Raw genomic sequence first — 26,867 nt, forward strand, 5'->3', positions numbered from 1 at the left:
AAGGTATCTCCCAACCATGTATTTTGAATTGCATTGCCTGAATTATATTTGTATGCCCTTCAAGAATGCTTGCAATGCTCTGATTAAACCTGAATTTGTAATAGCTTTATTGTTACAAAGCTGTTTCTCTTAGTACCTTCCAGAAGCTAGCTCTTATCCCTTCCCATGTTTAACACAGCAACTGCATCTTAAAAATGAACATTTGTCTCTACATATTTTTTTCATGTATCTTGTACTTATCTTTGACCTAGACTCCCTTAATCATAAAACCCATTTATTTTATTTTAAACTTTTCGTTTTAAAAACATGTTCAAGAAACTCAGCTACTTCTGAAAATTTATAATCTAACATGCAATCAAACACATGCAATGCATATTTAACATATTTTGAAAATCAATTCACTCTAACATAGGTATCTACAATAAAAAGTGAAAGGCATTGGCATAGCTTATTATGTAGGAAATTCAAGTAGGGCCAGTGCATGTTCTGTTCTAAGAAACATAAAAGTAAAGATTCTTTTAGAATATACCAGACTGTTGTACATAATTCCATAACACGTACTTCATCACAATTTTTGTCAGTTTGACATGCAGAGAAATGAATTTCTAGGCATAGCCTATGGTTATCATGATGGAAATGTTCTTATGGTGTATTTTCTTCCCAGAATTCCAAATACTTAGGTATATTGCCCTATGTGTATCATACTGCATCAGCCACACTCCTATTGTTACAAAAGGACATGGACATGACTAAAGAGTACCATCAATCAAACTCATTAGAAAGTTCATTATAATAATTGATTTTCTCTAGTGCCCAGGCAAGAGTTATACATTCCAAATGTACTGAGTGTTGAACAAATGTATAAGACATGGTGAGCCTCACAAAAGGAATCGAAGACACTGTCTCATCTCAAAGACCACACGGAGTGTTTAAACCTCAGATGATTACCTTTTCTCAAGTACTATTCACAGAATCACAGAAATTTAGAATTCCAGTACCTCAAGGGTTCCTGGAGCTCATCAAATGACCTTCCTTTTATTTTGTTGAGGAGAATACTGAGGTCCCTGGAGATCAAGGTAGAGTTAATTTCAATAAAATTCTAGTAGAGGCAAAGAATTTAAACAGCCTCCCAGAGTTCATTGTCAGCAGGATTTGACTGGGACACTCTATGGCCTTAAATATTTTTCTTTCCTTTCCCTGAAAGGGCAATTAAAGAAAAGAGTATAAGGGAAATTTCCCAGGAGAGATTTATTAACAACTAATTAGGCAACTGTGGCCTCAAAACTACCCGTTAGTTAAGGAGAATAAATGTTTTAAAACCAAGATTTCTATGAAAACATCCTTTGTTGGAAGGCAGACACCATGTTCTTGGTTGTGCATAACTCCATCCCTATATGATATTTGTATTTGTGTAGATTCGGTGTTCAATATTTCAAGCCTGTGCACTGGTGAAACCTGGGTCCCTACAAGCTCACCAAGCAGTGCTTTTTCCTTAAGTACTCATAGCTCACCAAGCATAAATGGCTTCCTTCTTGATTTTCTGGTCTACGTCCCTGTTCTTTCATGGGGCTATGAGACATAACTTTAATCTTTCACCTTGTGCCTGAGACCAGATCAGTCACCTTCCCAGTCTAAATTCTCAATCCATCTTCTACACCATTTAAACCAAATGAACATTTTTATATAAAATAATCAGTTTCCTGGTATGGACTGATTGAAATGGTTGAAATATGGTTGAAATGAAAAAGCAGGATAGTCACCAGGCATGTGGATTAGTGAGTGAGGCCTGGAGTTTGGTCCAATCCAAACAGGATACTTGACACCATATTGCAGACTCTCACCTGCCAATGGACTGACTGCTACTGTTGGGAGACCATTTTTCTAATCCTCCATATTAAGCCTTCTTAGATTTCAATTACTTTGACATTGAAATGGGGCATTGCCACACTTCCTGGGAGACTAACTGATTTTTGTTTTTACACTGTTTTCAGAAGCCAGGTTTAAAGCCCACTTTGTTTATGCAACCCTGGCCTCACCAATTCTTGGTGACTCCTTCTTGATAATGGACTGCCTTGAGGCATGAGAGCCTTTGATGTGCCTGGCAGTGTTCTGACTCACTAGAAGAGAGCCACCATCCTATCCAAGAACTATTGGAAATTATGGCAATTAGAAAAAACACACACACACACAGAAAACATATTACTTCAGGATATCAAAGTGCTGTTCTTTAATGTTAAGAAATGATAGAATTTTTGATGACTTTTTCTATGTTGGTAGATCTAGATTGTAGCTATATGGAAAGCTTCATATTTATTTATTCACTTTGGAGAACAACACTTAACATTGACAATTGGCCTAAATATGAATGCTTTTCATAAAACTTCGATGAGCTCTATCAGAAACATATATCAAAGGAAAAAGAAAAATTAAAAGAATCTCTTCCATGGTTCCTAGCTGTTAATATAATCTCAATTTTGGAGTCAGGGTCCTCTGGGATCTCTCCCAAATATGAAAGTTGATTTTCAAAATGTAATTAAAAAAAAAAACCTACCTCATTTTGGGAGAGGGAGGTGCTCAAGGCTGGGTGGGAGCTAGTGAGAAGAGGATCAGTACTGGGGATCTGAGAAATTGGAAAAATCACCTTTCATTTTGCATACAGGTCTTGAAAGATGAAGGATTTCCCAATCTGAAGTCCAAGCTGATCTATATTATTTTTTTTCAATGACGGTAAACTGTGTGTGACCTATACAATGAATTCCAAGTATTTAATGAGTGCTCAAATAAATATCCAGATACTAAGGAAGCATTTTAGCCTAGGACCTAGTTTTGTGACCTTGGCTTAATAGTCTAATTTCTTTGGATTTTGGGCTCTTTATGTCTATAAATGTAAGAAATTTAATTTTTAAGTTTTAGCTATGAAAAATTGCAATAATTTAGTTTTAAACCAGTGCTTTGTAAAAAATAAATGTTCTATCATTGTTTTCTTAAAATTATTAGTGAAAAGCTACACCAACAATTAAGGTTTCATTGCTTTTGTATTTCAAACAGATATTCTAACTAAAAATAAGTGGTATTACGTTTCTGAGGTTAAATGATCCATGGCTAATTGAAAAATTTAAATTTACGAATGCTCAGTCTGAAGTCACTGCAGAATTTCCCCTATCCAGGGTGCATGTTGGAGAAGTTTCAGGCGACCCTTTGGTGGAACGCTGGCCGTTGATGTGCGAAGTAAATGTTCTTACACTGATATACAACTAATTAAGTGAGCATCGCTTTGGTTTTAATGTTATCTCCTCAGCAGGATCCACTAAAAGGAAAAAATAAAAATGGGCTGGAGTTCTGAGATGGGCTAGCAGTATGTATCAGGTGCAGATGAGCAGCCTCAGCAGGAATTTACTGTTTTGAGCTTCATTTTCACAGTACAGTTATTAAACATTTCATTTACTCATTAGGTACATAATATATGACTGCCAGGTGCAGACTCCTGCTAGCATCTCTCTGCAAAAGATTTTCCCATGTAAAATAATTTTTGGGGGTGAGAAACATTAGGATGCAGCTGGAATGGACTGAAAATGTTCACCAGGGTCAGATCAGAGGCCAATGCATAGCATGGTTTTGATTTCACTATTAACTCACATCTTCCCCACTGTTTCCTATTTCCTACTTCATTTTCCATTCCTTCACCCTTAAGAACAAAGTTAAAAAGGGTGGTTTTGAAGAAACCTGGGTTCTCACCTCTACTTTGTCTCTGACACATTCTGGGAAGCCAGACAAAATGAAATGGCCTCTCTCAGTCTAGTTTCCATGTGAACCAGAATATTATTCTTACATATATTTATTATTAACTAACTAGCCTGTGTTTGGGTTATCTGGGGGCGGATATAGAAGTGTCACATAATCATTTATACTTCTGACAGGCAAGGAGCTTTTGAGGGTATGGGAGAAATAAAAAATATGTATGGGAAACTTTGTGTAATTCTCTACCTTTCCATCTTCAACAAATATCGAACAAAAAGAGAGTAGCTACATTTACTTAGACACAATAGCCTCAGGCATCCCTCATCAGTGATCGAATTTCAAACTATAAATTTTGCATCAATCTTAAGACATTTTAGTCTACCCTGTGAATTGTACTTTAAGGGTGATAAACATCTCTAAATGCCACTTCTGGGAAGAGAAACATTGTGTTCTTCTCCCAACCTTCTTATTTCTCAAAAATAAGGGAAACGAAACAGACTATTTGCCCACTGGGGATATGCTGATGAGGTGCCCTGCTCCCCTCTCTGCTCCTTTCTTCTTCTCCAATTGTAAGACAGGGCTACTCTGAGTCACAAGTGACATAGCTTTCATTGGCCACCTGTCTGTGAAAAATGAGAGGAAAGGGTTAATAGTGACCCTTAGGTCACTATTTAAGTTTTTCAACCTGATTGGGCTTGGCACTGGACATTGACATTGAAGACTCTCTGTCCTTAAACTTCACAAGGGTTGCATTTGTTAAGCACACAAGACTAGGCCTGACTTCAGAAGTCCCAGCCACCTCTCTACTGTCTGTTTCAGTTTACAGCTAGCGGGCCCAATATTCTTGTAGTCAGGGAGGGAGGAAGAGGTCTTCCACCTACTGCTACCGTTTTCCAAAAGGCTATGATTCTCTGCAATCCTTGATTCCCATCTGGTTATCAATACCTTGTCTCTATTATTTTTATAAACTAAAACCTAGAGAGAGAAAGGGTAAAACAGGTACCCTTTGTCCCACCTACAGGTACATAAACTACAATAAAACAGCTTTTCCTACATTTCTTTAAAATATACCTTTTAAAGCTACCTTATTGCTCATGCCTTGGGGACAGGAACATCAAAGTTCAAAGAAGATAAAGGACTTGTTCAAAGCCACTCAGCTCGTAAGTCAGGCTTAAATTATATGTTCTTTCTTAGACAAAAATAAAAAATTTTCTAAGGTAGGCTTTGATAGAAAGCTGAGTGAAGCAGACCAGACAATCTTAGAGGAGACGAGGGTGTGAGAGTGAGACAGAAGAAGAGACAGCAGGTATAGTGTGGGATGGTGGCAGGGGGTGATGGAAGAGGTAGAAGAAAGAATGGGAGTAAATCAGCATATTCCTGCTCTCTTCTCTATGTTGATCCCAGCTAGACATGTTCTGATTTAAATGGGGAGTCAGTATAAATATAAACATCACAGCATCATGGAAGTGAAAATTTCTGAAGTCTTGGGAAACAATAACAAACATAGTACTTGGCTTTAGAGCTTCCTTAGTTTGAATAATGCAAAGGGTCAAAACTGTCTTCAAATATCTTTCTTGTTTTTTCACTCCTTTCTCTCAATTCCTCTTTAGCACTATCCAGCCTCCTCAAACACATACTCTTTTGACTAACAGCAGTTTATACCCAATAAATGATTTATGATAATATCTTCTGGGAAATTATATAATTTGAACTTCCTGACTGCTCAAATAAACATTTATTTTAATTAGCTCCCATTCTCTGTGATTTAACATTATCACTATTCATGGATTCATTTACCCTCCTTACCACCAGAAAAAAAATTAAAATTTATGTTACAGATTGCATATGCTATTCACCCTGGGGTGACACTGGCTGAATGGGAAATTTTTATTAAACATTGAGTCATTGTTTGGGGAAATGTGTGTGCAGGCATTAAGTCTCTGCAGGAGGTGCTTTTCAGTGTACCACTTGAGGGGTGCTAAGGACAGGTTATCATGACCCCCTTCAAATGACAACACATCTCAGTTCCCCACAGGGGCTCATCTTTTGGAGAAAACATATCATGGATAGCAGTGGTCCTGATCTATTGCTCTTCATTTAGGCAATAAAAATAAGAAATTGCTTCAGAAGTGGGACAAATTTATAAATACTAATTTAACTAATTCCCTCATCACATGTTGAAAAATATAAAAAGCCTCATGTGTTTCTATGAAAATGAATAAATTTTGTGGAATTTCATTTGAGTAGAGCACAGGTACTCAGCTTTTGGCCTCAGATTCAGAAAAGTTGTTTCAGTACAGGGTTTTGGAACTGGTCTTGAAAAACAAACAAACAAAAGAAAAGCAGACATTGGTTTATGTTCCACAGGTGAGCTAAATTGAGGGTGATGACAAAACAGCAGGACAAGTAGTTCTTAACCTGTTATAGATAATAATTTGAGACAGTAATGAACGCTATGAACTCATTTGCTTGAAAAATGTACAGGCACACCCACAGAGAAATATCCATTTAATTTCAAGTGAGTTACCAAACCCACAAATTCTTCCATAAACCCCAGGTTAAGAGCATACAATCTGTTCAAAATCCAAACTACCTCACACTCTAATCTGTAGAGAGTCAGCCTCAGCATAACCTGGAATCTTTTTAGCAATTCAGAACCTCAGGCTCTACTCCCGATCTGCTGAATCTGAGTCTGCCTTTTCATAATGTCTGCAGGTGGTTCCCAGGCACACAAAACTTGAGAACCACTGCTTTTGATAGCCCTGTCCATGGTGAGCTTAGAAGTTAAGATTTATATCTCAAATCATGTTTGGACATGACCCATACTGTAACATGCTTAATAAAAACAAAATGTATAATTTTTTCTGTGAGAAGACAAAGGCATCAGTAGTGTTTTACATGTGCTCAATGAGAAATAACCTCTTTTTCTCACTTTCAATAGCTTACGTCCTACTCCTCACTTTCTTACCCCTCTTTGCCTTGCTACTGATTCTCTTTGCAGAGAGTTCATGCAGGGAATAGCTACGTTGGAAGTTAGACCTGGGATCTAGGAAACTCCATAAGTTTTAATCACATTAAATTGGTCGATTGTGAGGAAAATTCAGGAGATGCAGTATTTATGAGAGAGAAGAAGCCAGGTAGTGACCGCCTAATATGTACACCTGTTGGATATAAGGCCTTGCTTGGGACCTATGCTGTTGTAATGCGATGTGATCTTTGCAGTGGGACCATTTAAGTGAGACAGTGAAAATGGCTTCCTGGCTGTCAAATGGATTTATGATTTGTGAGCAAGCCCCGTTCAAATGAAAGAGGCCACTCTTTTCTCTAGACTCAGGGAACGACATTCAGACAGCTCTGAGCACTTGCTCTGACCTGCTCTGTTCACCGTCTCTCTCCCACACATGGGTCCATTTCATCGCCCCTTCTCTGTTGCATATACTTGTGGGGAAATACAGCATACCTGAGTTAGATATTGTTGCACCAGACATTGAGCTGTTAAAATTTAAAATACATTTAAACTTGTTTTCATATTATTCTATGCTTCATATATAAGATGATGAAAACTTCACTGGGCTCAACTTATCAGGCAATGTGTTTTCCAGATTTATCAAGTATTCTAATGTGTCAGCCCAGGCATGTGTGCACCAGGCAGCCTGATTCTATTAACTGAGGTACTACTCAGAGCGTAGTAGCAAAAAAGAAAATAAACAAATAACTATATTCTTGTAAATGCAACACTAAAACTAAAAGCTAATTTTTGACTTAAGAGCATACTAGGTTCACACATTATTGTGGTTTAAAAAAAATGCTGTCATAGCCAGGTGCAGTGGCTCATGCCTGTAATCATAACACTTTGGGAGTGTGAGGTGGGTGAGTCACTAGAGCCCAGGAATTTGAGACCAGCCTGGACAACATAGCAAAACCCTATCTCTGTGAAAAACAAAAAAATACAAAAATTAGCCATGTGAGGTGTCACTCACCTGTAGTCCCAGTTACTTGGGAAGCTGAGGTGAGAGGATCACCTCTGCCAGGGAGGACAAAGTTTCAGTGAGCTATAATTGAGCCAGTGCACTCTAGCTTGGGTGACAGAGTAAGAGATTGTCTCAAAAAAAAAAAAAAAAATGTGATCTCAGTCAGGCGTGGTGGCTCACTCCTGTAATCCCAGCACTTTGGGAGCCTGAGGAAGGCAGGTCACAAGGTCAGGAGATTGAGACCATCCTGGCTAACATGGTGAAACCCCGTCTCTACTAAAAATACAAAAAAATTAGCCAGGGCATGGCGGCGGGCACCTTAGTCCCAACTACTCGGGGGGCTGAGGCAGGGGAATGGCATGAACCTGGGAGGCAGAGGTTGCAGTGAGCCGAGATCACACCACTGCACTCCAGCCTGGGCAATAGAGTGAGACTCCATCTCAAAAAAAAAAAAAAAAAAAAAAAGTGATCTCTATTAGAAAATTCTTACTCAGGTGACCTCAGAAGCAGAAAACTTGCTGGGTAAAATAATCAGAAATGTCAAAGAAGAATGTTTTAGTAGAGTACTTTGAAAAAGATGTTGAAAATAGCAGTCACTACAAGTGCCATTATTCTTATAAGCCTGTACGTGCAATTATTCATTTCAAAATGAGAGGCATATGGTTTCATGAATAGGGCTTACTTATCATTGTTTTCTACCAAAAAAGCTTGTTAGAATCCCTTTTACCACACAAGATAAAGGCATTCTCCTCTAAGAGCCTTGACATTCTGGTAAATAAAGAGATCCTGGAAATAAGAACATAATCCTCCTGCAAGCCTAAGATGAAAGTCAATGTTGGAACACACACAAGATGTTTAACATGGTACTTGAATTTGTTTATAAGTCCCTGCTAGTAAAATAAGAGTTATAAACATTCAAAGTCGAAGACTGTTTTTCACACAGTCTTGTAGGTACTACAGGTCATGTCTTTATAAGTATACATATGTAACAAATCTGCATGTTATGCACATGTACCCTAGAACTTAAAGTATAAAAAAATAAAATAAAAAATGTTAACTAGAAAAATTGTGGCACTTGAAAAAAAAAAAGAAATGGGTTGCTGATGGTTAAACTCTGTTTATTTTAATATCACAGAGACTTTTCGTTTGCTTTCAGTGCGTTAGATTTTTCGTAACAAATTTTCAATAGTCCATTAGCACAGAGGTTTATGTGAGCACTTTATTTCAACGTTTCCCCTTGCTGCCAAAGAAAACAACTGTAACTTTACGCTCATTGAAGAACTTTAAAGAACTCTGTCAACTACTTTGAATACTTAAAATGTATACCATGAGTCTCAAAATCTTCATTCAAACTAAAACCTTTCTCTTACTCCTAGTCTTTCATAAATAAAAAGGAGAAAGGAAGAATATTTCTGTAGTAAATAAGGTTGTAGAATTTCATGTTTCCTTCCTCTTTAAAGAAGAAAGACCATCTGATTTCACAGATGAGAAAAGTGAGATTCAGAGGGGCAAAATCAGTTCTGTAGTTGGCATGATGGACAGACTAGTCCTTAGGACTCTGACTTCCACTGATTCACACTCCTTCTTTTTTTTTGAGATGGAGTCTTTCTCTGTCACCCAGACTAGAGTGCAGTGGCATGATCTTGATCTTGGCTCACTGCAACCTCCACCTCCCAGGTTCAAGTGATTCTCCTGTCTCAGCCTCCTGAATAGCTGGGATTACAGGCACAGGCCACCATGCCTGGCTAATTTTTTATATTTTAGATGGGGTTTCACCATGTTGCCCAGGCTGGTCTTGAACTCCTGAGCTAAGGCAATCTGCCTGCCTCAGCCTCCCAAAGTGCTAGGATTATAGGCATGAGCCATCGCACCTGGCCTCCTCCTCTCTACTCCAACGCAGAGACTGCTATTCTTGTTCACGGAGGCCACTGCATGTCTGTTTATTTTCATAAAAATGAACTACTGAATTTCCGAAGGCTGTGGTTTCTACTCTATGCAATTTATTTGGCTTTAGCATAAGATGCTATTTATAGTTCAGATTATTAAACATGTTATAAAATGGTCATGAATTTATCTGCCTTTATCTTTTTCTAGTATCTAATCTAATATCCTTACAAACTTACAAGTTGCTCTGCTTTGTCTAAACTCATTATTAGACTTGAAATTGAAGAACTGAAGTCAAATTCTGGCTCCCATCTTTATTATTTTATTATATTCTGACCAATTCAACCAACATTCGAGTGTCCACCATATGTAAGGGTGGAGATGAAGGTCCTAAGAATAATGACACATGACCCTGGAAAAGCTGCAAAGTATTCAAGCTCTCTAAATATTGACCTCTGTATTGGTAAAGCTGATGAAAGTTACTTCTCAGGCAGATATACACTTATTTGGAAATGTCCTCTATAAACTATAAAAAGGTGACAAAGTATAAAGCATAAACATTATAACTTTTATGTAAGCTGAGTTTTAAAAAGATGCTTTATTTTCAAAATATTTCAAAACAACAACGAAATCTATACAGCAGTAGTTAACCATGTGACCTATCAAGTTTATAAGAAATGTAAAAGGAATATTTACTGCCTTGAAAACAACCTACTGCCCACCTTTCCTTCGCCATTCTTTCTGTCACTCATGTGGCCACCCACTCTGCAGTATAATCCAAGGACGTTCTTTGTAATTTACATGTTTTGAATTATGTTTCTATTAGATTACAAAGTTCTGAAAACAAATTACTTTTAACTTTCTCTTATGATTATCTGGATGGCCACTGAATACTTTAACCTTAGAGTTTCATTGTATTAGGTTGATGCTTATCTTCAATTTCATATATGATCTAACAAACAATTCTTGATGCAATATTTTCTCATAATTGGGCAAACCTTTCAAAAAAGGGACTCAAACTTTTCAACTGTAGTCATTCACTCCCTCCCTAAAATACTAGCTGTTAAGTTTTCGCTCTCATTGACCTATGGTCACACTCTCCAGCTCTCACTGTGAGGAATAATCCCATATGCCTTAAACTCTTATATGCTTATCTTTATTTTTCAGTTGGCTTCCAAAGCCCTGGCCATCAGTGGTGGCGACAGCAACAGATGTCAGATGTCAGTCCCTGGCTTCCTGCCTTACCATAGAGGGATACTCGACAGACTGGACAGGTGAGTTGAAGGCAGATGGCAGCTATTTCAGAGTGCTCCAGCTAGTTGCTACTTTTGCTAAACATCTCTCCATGTAATGCCAATGTAAAGAAATAAAATGTTTACTCAAACACTCAGCTAAATGACTTAACCTACCTGATGTAGTTCTTCCTAAAGAATATTTAATTATTAGAATCCTAGAAGACCCATTTTAGGGAGGAAAAAGTCACTCTAAGAATAACTGTTAACATCACAAAAAAAGCTAGGTAAAATCCTTTATCCTCAAAGTTACATTTCTCCAAATTCTTTACGTTTGGCTGTTACTTCAATTGTTGACCTTGGGCAAGCTGCCTAACCTTCTTAGACCTCTGCTTTGTCACTTATAAATAGGGCATCAATTACGTAGCTTACTCATAATGACTCTTCTAGAAACTATTTCTCTCTCCTCTGGGCAATTAACAGAGCTCTTTTCCTATTAATATTTATTTACTAAACCCTCATAGTAGAGGAAATACTAATTTATTAAACCACCAAGTAGGTTCCAGAGTCACAAACATTATTGATACTTAAAGCAAATTTGCCCTAATTACATTTTACCAATGGATAATTTAGGATGACCAGACCAAATTGAATCAAATTTCACCTATTACAATCTGTTAGGAGCGAGGACAGAAAAAATTTCAAGGAGATGTCTACCAAAAAGCCACACAGATAGCTTTCACATGAGATACAACTTACATAAAAAGATGTAGTATAATTTTCCACTCTAGCATTGATTGGATGTATTGGCTTCAATAACACCAAATCAACACATCTCTCCTATTAGCTGTACCAATGATTTATTCTATCTGACTGGCCTTTAAAATGACCCTCTTGTGTCACCTGCTAAAGGATGTCTGATCTCCCATGACCTCTGCCTGTGGCTGATTTTAGCAGAATGGAACACTTGTGTGGTATTCTTGATGAATACCTGCAATGGCGGCCTACGAGTGGCTCAGGGAAAGCAATTGTATTAATGCATTATAGTAATTTATTGGCAGTTTTGTGTGATAGCAGATTTACTGAAATAAGGCCTTCCAAGAAGATCAGGTTACAGCAGGAATACATGATTTCCCAACCATCCATAAAATATAAATCAAACGCCTTTTCTGTCCACTGTCAGCCACCTCTACCCACTCCTTGTCCTCAGTCCTCAGACAAATTGAAGCACATGCCACAATTTGCACGGGGAAAATCAAACTCAATTTCGCAGTACAATGAAGTGAGTTTTGGTCTTGTCATGTCCACTGACATACTGATCCCTTGAAGATGGAAAAGATCAGAATGCTGTGGAGTTTTCTTTTATAAATATATGTGTGTAAAATGCAATGTGTAAATGAAGGAAAATATAGTACTTATGGAGTTTTACAAAGTTTCAAGAGGTCCAGGGGGCTAATGTTATAAAAGAGTATTATGATATAAAAGTCACTATTTAAGAGATCACATTTTCTTTCCCTTTAGAGTTACATCTCTGGAAGACAAATGGTCTCCTAACCCAGGTTCATTTAAAGTGCAGCTGATCATTCCACAGCTAAAAGGAATTTTAACTAGTAAAGAAGAAAAAAAACCACACACCCTATCTTGGCCCTTTGTAAAATTTATGTCAGATCTATAATGCAATAAGCCCAATACTCTATCAAACATTTTCTATTTAACCTGAAAGGGGACTAAGCCAAATCACTTACATGTCTACATTTGTGATTTGCAAAGTGTGGTGATTGCAGCCTCCATGAAATGTGTAAAGATCTCACAGTTATTCACGTCTATAGATAAAGCATTAAAAGATGGAAGCACTCTATTATAAGGTGATGATGAAATTGTAAGAAACACCATAAATACCCTAGAGCTACATTTTTAACTCAGCAGGTGGAAGAAAAAAATGAGGAAATGAATCTGTTTTCAAGTAGGCAGAATTTCAGTCGTTATGACAACAGAATGGCTTTCTAATAACTGCTTACTATAAAAGTATTGTGAAATGCTCTGCAACCCCATGTAGACTATTACTGCATAATATGTTTTACCCTAGACTCATGTAAAACTGCTGCAAAAATAGCTCTGTGTGCCTTGTTGGGAAGCCAACTAAGGCACAGACTGATTATGTTGACCACGAAAATCTACAGGGAGGGGAACAACACACACCGGGGCCTGTCGGTGGGTGAAGGGAGGAAGAGCATCAGGAAAAATAGCTACTACGTGCGGGGCTTAATAGCTAGGTGATGGGTGCAGGAAACCACCATGGCGCGCGTTTACCTGTGTAACAGACCTGCACATCCGGCACACATACCCCAGAACCTAAAATAAAATAAATTTCACAAAAGAAAATTCACACACAGGAATTTGAGTGGGGAAAGAGCTTCTTCCTTGATCCTAATCTCAAAGATTTCAAAGTAGAAGTTTCTCATTTAGTATGATCTTTAAAAATTAGAGCAATGCCCCACATTACCATATTCTAAAGTAATTACTTGCGGTAAGTAAAGATAAATTCATCGCTAATTATGCAGTCCTTTCTTGTGAAATTCACAGTAAAATTATTTGAGGTTTTTTTTAAAAAAAAAAGCTGACAAGAGAATGACTTTACTTCATCAATCAGTTTGACTAAAGTAATTTTCTTAGAATTAAAACTTGTTGAAAGCTCTAAGTATTTCATCTTTAAGTCTAAGAAGCATGTAGTTAATGTCACAGCTAATACATTTGTCAGTCTGCTAATTTTCTTTTTCTATTAGAATAAGTAAATATCAGCCCTTTTAAAAAGCATGCTATTTACCATGTGTCAGGAGCAATGCAGGGAGAACTTATTTGAAAATCATGAGGTAAGGCATTATGAAATGAACAGGAATCATAGGAAGACAATAAGAGAGAAACACGAAAGAAAAAGGAATTGAATAATTCCAAAGGGACAGCAGGGCAGGCCTCAAGTTGAGTGGGGGTGAGTGACATTTAAAGAGGAGCTATAAAAAACATAAAATCAAAAAAAACTCTAGCCAGAGATATCTGAAAATAGGAAAGAAGAGATGGCTTGAGAGAAATAGTTCAAATAAAAACAAAAGAAGGCTCTTAAGTGTACAGTGAAAATTTAAAAAATGAGATTTTGCCTGGTTGCCATTAGATCAGAAAATGGTTTTTTGGCTCTTCAGACATGCTTATTATTTGATGAAATTAGTACAGAAACAGCACAACTGATTCTATTTCCCTTCTATGAAGAACATAATCCACTAATTTATACTGCATTATATCAGATTTTGTTTTAGGCAGCTTTGGCATTAATGTAATTAGAAGAAAATAACTAGTTAAAAAGTGCCAATTCTCTGTTCCATTTATCATCAGATCTTTAAAAAAAAAAAAAAAAAAAAGAGTATCCTTTTGGTATTGTAGCACTCCAGAGCATAGGTTGATTTCCAAATCTTGTGTCCCAAACTAAATATCACTGGTGCAGTAAAATTTTCATTTAATGTAGCCTCCAGAATGTCATTTTCAGCTGTTTTATTCTTAAAGTTTTTACTTGCAAGCAGAGAGAATATTAACAGCATAAACTGCTGCAACTGCACTTTACTTTTTGTTGCTATCAAATTGGTCCTCTTTACCATAGAATTGTGAAGGCTCTTACCTTTCCTCATTGAAATCTGATGAGAAAATATATTCTTCAGTTCAGAATTATTTAAGATGTTTCTCGATTTTTTCTTTTAATGATTCAATTAATTTAATGACAGTAATTTTATTAGTCTTTGTTTTTCTCATTAAACAAATTTGACATAAACTAAAAGGCACAAATTAGTTTCTAAAATTTGAGAAACCAGGTTTTCTGAAGTTGAAACGAGCAAGGAAAAGATACATTACTTACTTGTTATAGACTTAAATAAGCTACTTAAATTATCTGTGCCTCAGTTTCCTTGTACATGAAATGGGGTTAAGACTAGTAGCTACCTCACAAAGTTGTTTAGAGGATCAAATGGGATGTGATAAGCCTTCAGAATCATGCCTGTCCTACAGGCCTGTGCATTAAAGGCTAGTTATTGTTAGCAGTTGCAATTAACCTGTCAACTATCTTGAATACTAGTTTCTTTCAAGGTCTATTTCCCTGGGTTGTGCTTGCAGTGGGGAAACAGATGCAGCCAGAAATCACAAGGAAGCATAACCTTGGCACCAGAATTTCATTAAATGAATGCTCTTGCTTCAAGTTGTCTCTGCCTCAGTTATCAAAGACTTCATAGTTTTGGGGCCATATAAAGTAGCAGATCCTCCACATAATGTGTGTGTGTGTGGAGTGTGTATGCATGAGAGGGTGGAGAGAGGGGCTTGGGCAATACAGGCCTTTTTTAAGTCCCTATGTAGGCTTTGCTGGGTTGAGAAGGGCTATCTTCTGTAGAATGAAATCATGACATGTGCTGAGCCCATGTGTCAAGCGAGACTCCATAGTGGAATGTGCATTCCAACCAATGGAATCCTACATGCCTTCATGCTCCACCCCACCTCCCAGGGGCTGCGTGGCTGAGTATACTATATATTGCACATCATGTAAATGTTGAGAACATCAGAGGTGATGTGTACAAATCAACTAATGTCATCCCAGCAACTAGATACATTCTTAATATAAAATAATATTTATAGTTCATAGACAATCATATTTTTCTAGCTTTTATAGCCATTATGTGGCTCGTGTACTAAAGCAACAAAATAAATTATTGTAGGTCTGAGTAACAGAAAAGTAGTCAAATGTATTAGCATAATGTAGATTAACCCAATTCAGCTGCCTGTGCTTAGTAAGGAGGCCATCTCAGATTACTTAGAACTACTGAAATTTACTGTCTTATGCCTGATATACTGAGGGTTTTAAGAATTATTCTAATATTCCAAACAATTTTAAGTACTAATATTTATTTATATCTATCTATTTATCTATTGACTTATTCATTCTACCTGTTTCTTCTTTTCCTCCTCCTCTTTCTTCCTCAATCTCTTTTTGTCTCTGCCTCTCTCTAATACACTCCCTCTCTCCCTCCCAAATCCTTACAAAATGGAGCTCAAGGTCAGCCTTTTTGGATACTAGGCCAAGTAATAAAATCACTACTGCATTGAGAATCTGGGACTCATTTCCCATCCCTGCCATCTTATTTTCTTAGAAAGGACCATAGATATGTTACTTTATATCAATCTAAATTTTAGTTTCTTCATTTTTAAAATTAGTTGAGTAGTACTCAACACTGGTCTGCCATTCCTTTGTGGCCTAGTACTCTGAAATATGTAAGAACTCCTGAGAAATGACTATTCAAAGGCACAAAGAAGAATTATGAGATCCAATCCATTTCTCTAAAAAGTGGTTTTGCAGATCTTTATACCTTTACATCTAGTCTTGGAGTCTAGCTTTAACCCTTAGAACTCATGTGGCAGAATGAAATTAGGGAATCAGGAATGTTTCCAGTATTCTCTAGCAAGCACACCTTATAGCACATATTAAAAATGGTGGACTGCCTTCCAGGATTCATAGACAACTTTCCAAAGGGATGAAAAGCACCTACAACCAATCAGCTGCTTGGGAGGTGGGTCATTAAGGGTTACACTACAAGCATCAGTAACAAAAATGAGAACACTGGGCATGTAATCAACATTGAAAAGACATATGACATCTAGGCCTTTTCAGGCACCCTCATGTACTTAAATACAGGCACCAATAATAAGAATTTCAAAAGTGAACAACCGAGTACTTTACCTGGCTGAGACAAAAGTGGCGTGTAAGGGACTTTCGGTTCTATTGCACTCATTGGTGGAGGTAGCAAAGGATTAGCAAAGCTGCGGAGTGGATGAGTTGGTCGAACACAAGCCGTGGGGATGGTTCTGCTTGGTGCCTCCTCACTGTTAGAATGCTCAGGTTGAGATGGGGGCAGCATGGGTGGTTGTTGGGTAGTTGGTCCTTCACTCACTGCTGCAGTGGAGACAAGAAAAGTCATTCATTATTCCTGGACAAAGTCTGTTTTCCTTAAGTCACTGGAAGAGTCCCTGGATCCATTCAGAGAGGTGTGATAGGATGTGGTCAGTCTCTTCTACAAGTTATGAACGTTCTCATTCCTCTACCTTCATATACTTATACAACATGATAGCACTTCCCCTTTAAACAATAGAAATAGATCCAGCAGGACAGGAATTTATCTTTGAGGAAGAGTAGTAAAATACATTGAGCACTGACTATATTGCCTGAACTGCCTGGGCCCTCTAATCATAAGTGATGAAGCGAGAAAAAAGAGTTATTTCTCCTTTCATAAGCAGCAATGTCAGTGAAATTCAATGTACCAAACCCTGTTATAGCTGCATTATTTTCTACCAGCCAATATGCCAATTTTTCTGTGATTTAAACATGCCATGTCAACTGTCAAACAAATCAGAGTTACAGGATGCTCAGAGGCATTGCTAATAAAATGATACAAATAATAACCACTATCATTATCTTCCATAACAAAATGGAGGCACATCTAGCTAAACAGTTGTATGAGAGATGACTCTGCCAGAACAAGTTGCCTGAATGCAGAATTGCAATTTTTCCTCTTTGATAGTAAACCTTGTAATTTTCAGGCAGATTACAGTAGTTGAAGAGGTTCTGCACAGTTACTGTGACTGCCTATGGGCATTTGGAAAGCTTTGCATGTGGAAATACACTTTTTTTTTTTTTTTTCAGAGAACACAGGTAAGACAGAATAAAATATTTTCAAAGAAGTTTCTCTTGTTAATGACAGTGAGTAACCTTGATCTATTCATTCATATTCAAAGTTAACAAGTCCAGGTTAAACTGCAAGTGAAACGAGCTGCATAGTAGGTTTAAGTGTTAATAAAATATTTTTTCTGATGACTTATTTCTTATTAAATTTTTGTCAGGTAAATCAAAATGTGGTGATAGAAGATAATATCTTGCTTTTGAAAGAGAATTTGTAACCAGGAAATATTTCAAGATAATTAGTGAGATAATTTTGAGACAAGTCTCCCAGAGGCTCAACGAGGTCAGCAAAGCACAGAGGAATAGAAAGAAAATCTGATAACTCTGAAGGGAATAGAGATTTAAGATACAAAAGATCAAGACATAGAATTAAAGTTATGCAGAAGTGAAATGTGTCTTCAGAAGGTATCTATATTCATTCTTCTATATTCAGAAGGGGTTAGAGGTCTTCTGGGTCACTGAGCAGCCTCCAGGCTTATCCCATTCAGAGATGAAGGTAGAAAGATACAAGGTTGGCTGAGCACAGGATGTAGACATACAGCAATCAGAGCCCAAATACAGGCAGATACTTGATAAAAGATTTCTTTGAACAAGGGAAATGAATCAAGGCAGCAAATGAGAGAATCCCAAAGAGTTTGAAGAGAAGTGCCTTACTTCCGCTAGGAAATCCTACCAAAGAAGAAAAAAAGAGCAAATGAATGCACAGTATTAAGGATAATGTGTAGGGCTGCAAGCAAACCATTAAGACAAATCCTTGGTGGTGTTGGCTCTCAGATGCGAGGCTTTGGGTAGGTGTTATACAAGGCACTAAATTTCTTTTAAGACTGTAAAGGGGAAAGGAACACTTATGTGCTTGTATTCAAACAGTGTTGTGTAATGAGATTTTTGTGAGTGTGGTTCTAGAGACAATGCAAATTACTTACGTTTAACTTTGGACTCATTTAGTCTAAAGGAGAATATGACCAATGGTCAATTTTTGGCCAAGATCCAAGTTTGGGTATCTTTGTGCCACTGGCCTGAGAGAGATGACATCAAGTCCTCTCCTCTTTGTTCCCATAAGAAAGTTTGCCTTAATGTGGGCCTCCTTGCTAGCAATTCCTTCCAGCCACAGGTCTCAGAGGATGCTTGCGAAATGTTAGATTGTAGGCATTGCTTAGAAGGGAAAGGCAGGCTCTTTCAAGGGTTCCCAAGATAATTGTTGGGTTGGAGAAAATTATTCATCAGAAAGGGTTTGTAATTTCACAGGAGAAGTTCTGGGGAAGTGAAAATGCTTTGGCTTCCACTAGACTGGTCTCTGTGCTCCTCTGTGAATTGTGTATCTCACAAATGAGGTTCCTGTGGCTGTTTCTCTATGCTCCTCTTTTATCTCCAATGGGCCAGCTTTTTATTAAAGGGTCTATAAATGCCACATTAAAAATATTCATCCAGGGAAAGAAATTTCACAATTTTCCTCAAATATCTGCCTTAACTAATTCTCTCTATTGAAGATGGATTGCAATTAATCCACATTATATTTTAAACACTGGTTTAGCCATTAAAGGGACAATAATATATTTATGATGTTTTATTTCCTTCCTTCTTTCTTTCAATTTTTCCTTTTCTACCTTTTCTGCATTTTTGAAATAAAATCTACACTATACTTTCATCCACTTGATCAAATCAACTATTGATACTTGTGTATGCTTCACGAAGTTCTTGTGCTGTGTTTTTGAGCTCCATCAGGTCATTTATGTTCTTTACTAAACTTGTTATTCTAGTTAGCAATTCATCTAACCAACCTTTTTTCAAGGATCTTGGCTTCCTTGCATTGGGTTAGAACATGCTCCTTTAGCTTGGAGGAATTTGTTATTACTCACCTTTTGAAGCCTACTTCTGCCAATTCATCAAACTCATTCTCTGTCCAGTTTTGTTCCCATGCTGGTGAGGAGTTGTGATCCTTTGGAGAAGAGGCATTCTGGTTTTTGGAATTTGCAGACATTTTGGACTGGTTTCTCCTTTTGAGATGGAGTCTTGCTCTGTTGCCCAGGCTCGAGTGTAGTGACATGATCTTGGCTCACTGCAACCTCCGCCTCCCAGGTTCAAGCAATTATCTGCCTCAGCCTCGTGAGTAGCTGGGATTACAGGTACCCACCAACATGCTCAGCTGACTTTTGTATTTTTAGTAGACAGGGGGTTTCACCATCTTGGCCAGGTTGGTCTTGAACTCCTGACCTCATGATCCACCTGCCTCAGCCTCCCAAAGTGCTGGGATTACATGCATGACCCACCATTCCCAGTCTCAAAGAATTTTCTACCCAGAATTTCATAACCAGTCAAACTAAGCTTTATAAGTGAAAGAGAAATAAAATCCTTTACAGACAAGCAAATGCTGAGAGGTTTTGTCACCACCAGGCCTGCCTTAGAAGAACTCCTGAAGGAGGCACTAAACATGGAAAGGAGCGACCAGTACTAGCCACTGCAAAAACATACTAAATCGTAAAGACCATTGACACTATGAAGAAACTGCATCAATTAATGGGCAAAATAACCAGCTAGCATCATAATGACAGGATCGAATTCACAATATTAACCTTAAATGTAAACAGGCTAAATGTTCCAATTAAAAAACACAGACTGGCAAATTGGATAAAGAGTCAAGACCCATCAGTGTGCTGTATTCAGGAGACCCATCTCACATGCAAAGACACACAGAGGCTCAAAATAAAGGGATGGAGGAAGATTTACCAAGCAAATGGAAAACAAAACAAAACAAAACAAAAGCAGGGGTTGCAATTCTAGTCTCTGACTTTAAACCAACAAAGATAAAAGGAGACAAAGAAGGCCATTACATAATGGTAAAGGGATCAATGCAACAAGAAGAGCTAACTACCCTAAATATATATGCACCCAAGGCAGGAGCACCCAGATTCATAAAGTAAGTTCTTAGAGACCTACAAAGATACTTAGACTCCCATACAATAACAGTGGGAGACTTTAACACCCCACTGTCAATATTAGATCAACGAGACAGAAAATTAACAAGGATATCCAGTACTTGAACTCAGCTCTGGACCAAGCAGACCTAATAGACACTTACAAAACTCTCCAGCCCAAATCAACATAATATACATTCACAGCACATCACACTTATTGTAAAACTGACCACGTATTTGGAAGTAAAATGCTCCTCAGCAAATGGAAAAGAACAGAAACCATAACAAACAGTCTCTCAGACCACAGTGCAATCAAATTAGAACTCAAGATTAAGAAACTTACTCAAAACCACACAACTACGTGGAAACTGAACAACCTGCTGCTGAATGACTACTGGGTAAATAACAAAATTAAGGCAGAAATAAAGATGTTCTTTGAAACCAATGAGAACAAAGACACAACGTATCAGAATCCCTGGGACACATTTAAAGCAGTGTGTAAGGAAAATTTATAGAACTAAAAGCCCACAATAGAAAGCAGAAAGGATCTAAAACCAACATCATACCATCACAATTAAAAGAACTAGAGAAGCAAGAGCAAACAAATTCAAAAGCTAACAGAAGACAAGAAATGATTAATATCAGAGCCGAACTGAAGGAGATAGAGACAGGAAAAACCCTTCAAACAATTAATGAATCAAGAAGTTGTTTTTTTTTAAAGGTCAACAAAATTGACTGCTAGCCAGACTAATAAAGAAGAAAAGAGAGAAGAATCAAATAGGCACAATCAAAAATGATAAAGGGGATATCACCACCAATCCCACAGAAATCAAACTACCATCAGAGAATACTAAAAACACCTCTATGCAAACTAGAAAATCTAGAAGAAATGGATAAATTCCTGGACACATACATGGAACATATCTCAAAATAATAAGAGCTATTTATGACAAACCCACAGCCAATATCATACTGAATGGGGAAAAACTGGAAGCATTTCCTCTGAAAACTGGCACAAGACAGGGATGCCCTCTCTCACCACTCCTATTCAACATAGTGTTGGAAGTTCTGGCCAGGGCAATCAGGCAGGAGAAAGAAATCAAGGGTATTCAATTAGGAAAAGAGGAAGTCAAATTATCTCTGTTTGCAGAAGACATGATTGTATGTTTAGAAAACCCCATCATCTCAGTTCCAAATCTCCTTAAGCTGATAAGCAACTTCAGCAAAGTCTCAGGATACAAAATCAATGTGCAAAAATCACAAGCATTCCTATATGCCAAAAATAGACAGAGAGCCAAATCATGAGTGAAGTCCCATTCACAATTGCTACAAAGAGAATAAAATACCTAGGACTACAACTTACAAGGGATGTGAAGGACGTCTTAAAAGAGAACTACAAACCACTGCTCATGGAAATAAGAGAGGACACAAACAAATGGAAAAACATTCCATGCTCATGGATATGAAGAATCAATACCATGAAAATGATCACACTGCCCAAAGTAATTTATAGATTCAACGTTATCCCCATCAGGCTACCATTGACTTTCTTCACAGAATTGGAAAAAAGTACTTTAAATTTCATATGGAACCAAAAAAGAGCTCGTATAGCCAAGAGAATCTGAGGCAAAAAAGAACAAAGCTGGAGGCATCACGCTACCTGACTTCAAACTATATTACAAGGCTACAGTAATCAAAACATCATGGTAGTGGTACCAAAACAGATATATAGATGAACAGGATAGAACAGAGGCCTCAGAAATAGCACCACACATCTACAACCATCTGATCTTTGACAAACCTGACAAAAACAGGCAATAGGGAAAGGATTCTCTATTTAATAAATGGTGTTGGGAAAACTGGCTAGTCATATGCAGAAGACTGAAATTAGATCCCTTCTTTACATCTTATACAAAAATTAATTCAAGATGGATTAAAGACTCAAATGTTAGACCTAAAACCATAAAAACCATAGAAGAAAACCTAGGCAATACCATTCAGGACATAAGTGTGGGAAAATACTTCATGACTAAAACAGCAAAAGCAATGACAACAAAAGCCAGAATTAACAAATGGGATCTAATTAAAGATCTTCTGCACAGCAAAAAAACTATCCTCAGAGTGAACAGGGAACCCACAGAATGGGAGAAAATTTTTGCAATCTATCCATCTGACGAAAGACTAATATCCAGAATCTACAAAGAACTTAAACAAATTTACAAGAAAAAAACAATCCTATCAAAAAGTGGGCAAAGGATATCAACAGACACTTTTCAAAAGAAGATATTTATGCAGCCAACAAACATGAAAAAATGTTCATAATCACTGGTCATTAGAGAAATGCAAATCAAAACCACAATGAGATACCATCTCAGGCCAGTTAGAATAGCCATCCCTAAAAAGTCAGGAAACAACAGATGCTGGAAAGGATGTGGAGAAATAGGAATGCTTTTACACTGCTTGTGGGAGTGTAAATTAGTTCAGCAATTGTGGAAGACAGTGTGGCAATTCCTCAAGGATCTAGAAGTAGAAATACCATTTGACCCAGCAATCCCATTACTGGGTATATACCCAAAGGATTATAAATCATTCTACTATAAAGACACATGCACATGTATATTTACTGCGGAACTGTTCACAATAGCAAAGACTTGGAACCAATCTCAGTGTCCATCAATGATGGACTGGATAAAGAAAATGTGGTGCATATACAATGCAGCCATAAGAAAGGATGAGTTTGTGTCCTTTGCAGGGACATGGATGAAGCTGGAAACCATTCTCAGCAAACTAACAGAACAGAAAACCAAACACCGCATGTTCTTACTCATAAGTGGGAGTTGAACAATGATAACACATGTACACAGCAAAGGGAACATCACATACCAGGGTCTCTTGGGGGTTGGGGGGTAAGGGAGGGATAGCATTAGGAGAAATATGTAATGTAGATGATGGGTTGGTGGGTGCAGCAAAGCACCATGGCATGTGTATACCTATGTAACAAACCTGTACATTCTGTACATGTACCCCAGAACTTAAAGTATAATAAAGAAAGAAATCTAAATTATTATTGTGATCATAAGTTTAATAGAATGTACATGCATTTGTTAGTCTTTTGAAATTCAGTCTCTCATTTTGAAAATTTTCATATTTCACATGAATTCTGATTATGTCACTGAATTTTCTTTTTCCTAATCCTACTCTTTAATGCTATTGCTCCTCATCAGCATCTCTAAAAACCAAATTGTCTGCATGCCCAGTCTTCCATCTCCAAGTTTTCAACTAGCCCCATGATCCTGGCTGCAAACGTCATGATGTGGTTTTTGATGGAAGTAAAAATGGCTTTACATAGATGGGTCCCCTCTTTAGCAAAATCTATCCTTAGTACCACATATGGAGAATAGGATAGTGCCTAATGTACTAGACAGGAGTGAGACGGCCCTTCCTCGAGATGGAATATATCACCAATCCCTGGGGGACAATTTCTGTTGTATTCAAAATGAATATAGTGAACAGGTATAGGATTTCCATATATAATTCATAATTCTTAAATTTTAAGTGGAGCAAAATAATACTTTTTGGAACTGGCTGACATTTAAGGCAGCAAAAACCCTTTAACAAACACAATAGCAACTGCTCCACTGGTGAAATACTCTCATTTCAGATGAGCACTTTTGTCCAGTTCAGACACTGGCTTCAGGACACCTATGTGAAACAAATTGGCTTACAGGTATAACATTTAGCTCTGCTAAGATCTCTAAAAGCAAAGAAACCTGCTTTTGCCCATGACGTGCCCCTGCTCTGCAATTCAGAGTATTGAATGAGAATCAAATACGTGCTAGCACGGCACTTGTTTTTACATGATGAAATAGTCAGAATTCATTGTCCAATAGCATGCAATTACACAGCAGAGTCAAATCTCAAGGTACTTCATAGTAATTAATGTCAATACACTTAAATAATTGCTATGGAATAACTGGGAAAAATATTGCAAAGATGAAAATGAGGATTTTTCTTCTTTCTAAAAACTACAATATGTGATAGAAGTACAGCAAGCCAATAACTCTAAGCAAAGACTGAGACATGAACACCTCTAGAAACCCAGTTCACTCATTAATCTCAAAAGAACGACATGATGCAATATTGTTACATAACCCCAATTTCTTACAGCCTGGATTTTTTTAAAGACCCTTGAGAATAATCCATGATCTCCATTGCACTCCTCATTTTATCTAGGTCAAGTTTCATTTATTAGTTGATTTTCCATATGAGGGAGAACAGAGGCAGAAAAATACCATGAATAAAGCTGACCAGACTTCTCACTAGTTAAGACAATGTCAGAACTAAAAGGAAGAGTGGAAATCACTTAAACTACTCCTCTACCACCTACTTGTTTCAAAGACAAGAAAGTGGGAGCACCAATTTTGTTCTGATTTGTAGAAATGATGCCCCAAGACCACCTATTGGTTGAAGTTTTCAAATACAATGCAGCTAAACTGTTTCCTAGGGATAACTCATTTGCTTATTGAGACTAAGAGCAGTAATGCAGTTACTTATTAAGAAGAGGAAATATTTACTGATAGGTCAGCAAATACATGTACTGCAAATGTATGTACCATATCTTTTCTTTCCTTATGGTCAGAGAGAAATTCAGCTTTATTTGTGCCTTCAGAAGGCAGCAGAACTTTGGGTCACTTTAGTGATTCATTTCTTATAAAACTCAAAAGGTCTTTCAGATAACTTTGGAGAAAAAAAGAGTTTCCACCTTGGCAAAGTCGACTTTTTCTTTTAATACATGTGCCTTTCTCTGTTTCCCAAGGCGACTAATAAGATATATCCACCCAGATTTATGAAATGTTTTCTGCTTGAGAGAGAACAGGAATGTTTAGTGTTCTCTAAGGCATTTAGAAACTCATATGGAATGGTGGGAAATGGGAAGTTAATTGTTTCTGACAGTGATTCAGAGAATATTTAGTTTCCTAGAAAGGAGGGTGAATGTTATTTATTTTTATTTTAAGCAATCACTTGGAACACATATTAGATCTTAGTCCCTTTGCATTGCACATAGCTTTGTTCAAAAAATTCTTGATGAATGACTAAAGATGTATTTTAAAAATCTGTAAAATTTTGGACAGGAGTAGAACATTCATTGATTTTAGATAAAGTTAAAAAATCACTAAGCATTTTGTTATATAACTACTTTTATTTAATAATCCTTACTTTAAAAAATAAAAATATCTTCTAGAGAATAAATATTTTAATACATTAATTTCTTTTCTTTTCTTTTTTTCTGCCTCAGCCTCCCAAGTAGCTGGGACTATAGGCTCATGCCACCATGCCCAGCAAATTTTTTGTATTTTTAGTAGAGATGGGGTTTCACCTTTTTGCCAGGATGGTCTCAATCTCTTGACCTTGTGATCTGCCTGCCTCAGCTTCCCAAAATGCTGGGATTACAGGCGTGAGCCACCTTGCCTGGCTCAATCAATTTCTAATAGATTTTGCTTGTAGATGCTTTTGAGGTTCACAGGAAAACTGAGCAGAAGGAACAGATATTTCTCACATGCCTCCTATCCCACAGACACCCAGCGTACTCACTGTCAAAATCACAAGTTACACATGAGACTTTTAACCACAGATAAAAATAAATTTTATACTACCCGATTCCCTTTATTCATTTTCATTGAGCTTTAACTTTTGGAATCATTTTCCCTGTGATTCAATAAGAGAGAGTTTCACATGCTGCACCCATTTAAGAGAAAAAAGGAAAGAGTAAATTGATGTTGGACCTCAATGAAAAAATTTTCAAAAGAAAACTATGCCTTTAAAAAAAGGGACAAGAAATGAGTAACACAACATGAATAAAAATAGTGAATTACTAATTTTAAAAGTCCTGAATTTTGGCTTGTACCAGTCATGATGGAGAGACCTGATAAAGGTCATTCTACACATTTTTTTTTTTTTTTTAAATTTGAAATAGAGTCTAGCTCTGTCATGCAGGCTGGAGTGCAGTGTCACACTCTCAGCTCACTGCAACCTCCACCTCCCAGACTCAAGAGATTCTCATGCCTCAGCCTCCTAAGTAGCTGGGACTATAAGCATGGGTCATCACACCCAACTAATTTAGTAGAGACAGGGTTTTACCATATTGGCCAGGCTTGTCTACAAATCCTGACCTCAAGTGATCTGCCCACCCCAGCCCCTGAAAGTCTACACATTCTTTTCATGTTTCCCTTTAAAGTCAGACAATATACAAGAAATCAAAAGAGTGTAGGAGACAACAGACCAATAGGGAGAATACTAAACTAACATTAAAACTTGTCTTTTTTGTTGCAGAGAGCTACATTTTAGAAGTGAAGAAGGCACTTGTGGGCTC

At 37.3% G+C, this 26,867-nt stretch overlaps 1 protein-coding gene across 1 annotated transcript in view; it reads right to left on the reverse strand.

Moving 5' to 3' along the window:
- Window positions 1-26,867, reverse strand: part of LOC117063884 (netrin receptor DCC) — a 153,233-nt gene that overhangs the window by 19,347 nt on the left and 107,019 nt on the right. The window contains exon 11 of the mRNA XM_033177696.1: window positions 16,590-16,802. Coding sequence (XP_033033587.1) covers window positions 16,590-16,802 — 213 coding nt within the window. The remainder of the gene's footprint in view (window positions 1-16,589; window positions 16,803-26,867) is intronic.

Source organism: Trachypithecus francoisi, unplaced genomic scaffold (genome assembly GCF_009764315.1).
Source record: "Trachypithecus francoisi isolate TF-2019V2 unplaced genomic scaffold, Tfra_2.0 Lachesis_group19, whole genome shotgun sequence".
NCBI lineage: Eukaryota > Metazoa > Chordata > Mammalia > Primates > Cercopithecidae > Trachypithecus > Trachypithecus francoisi.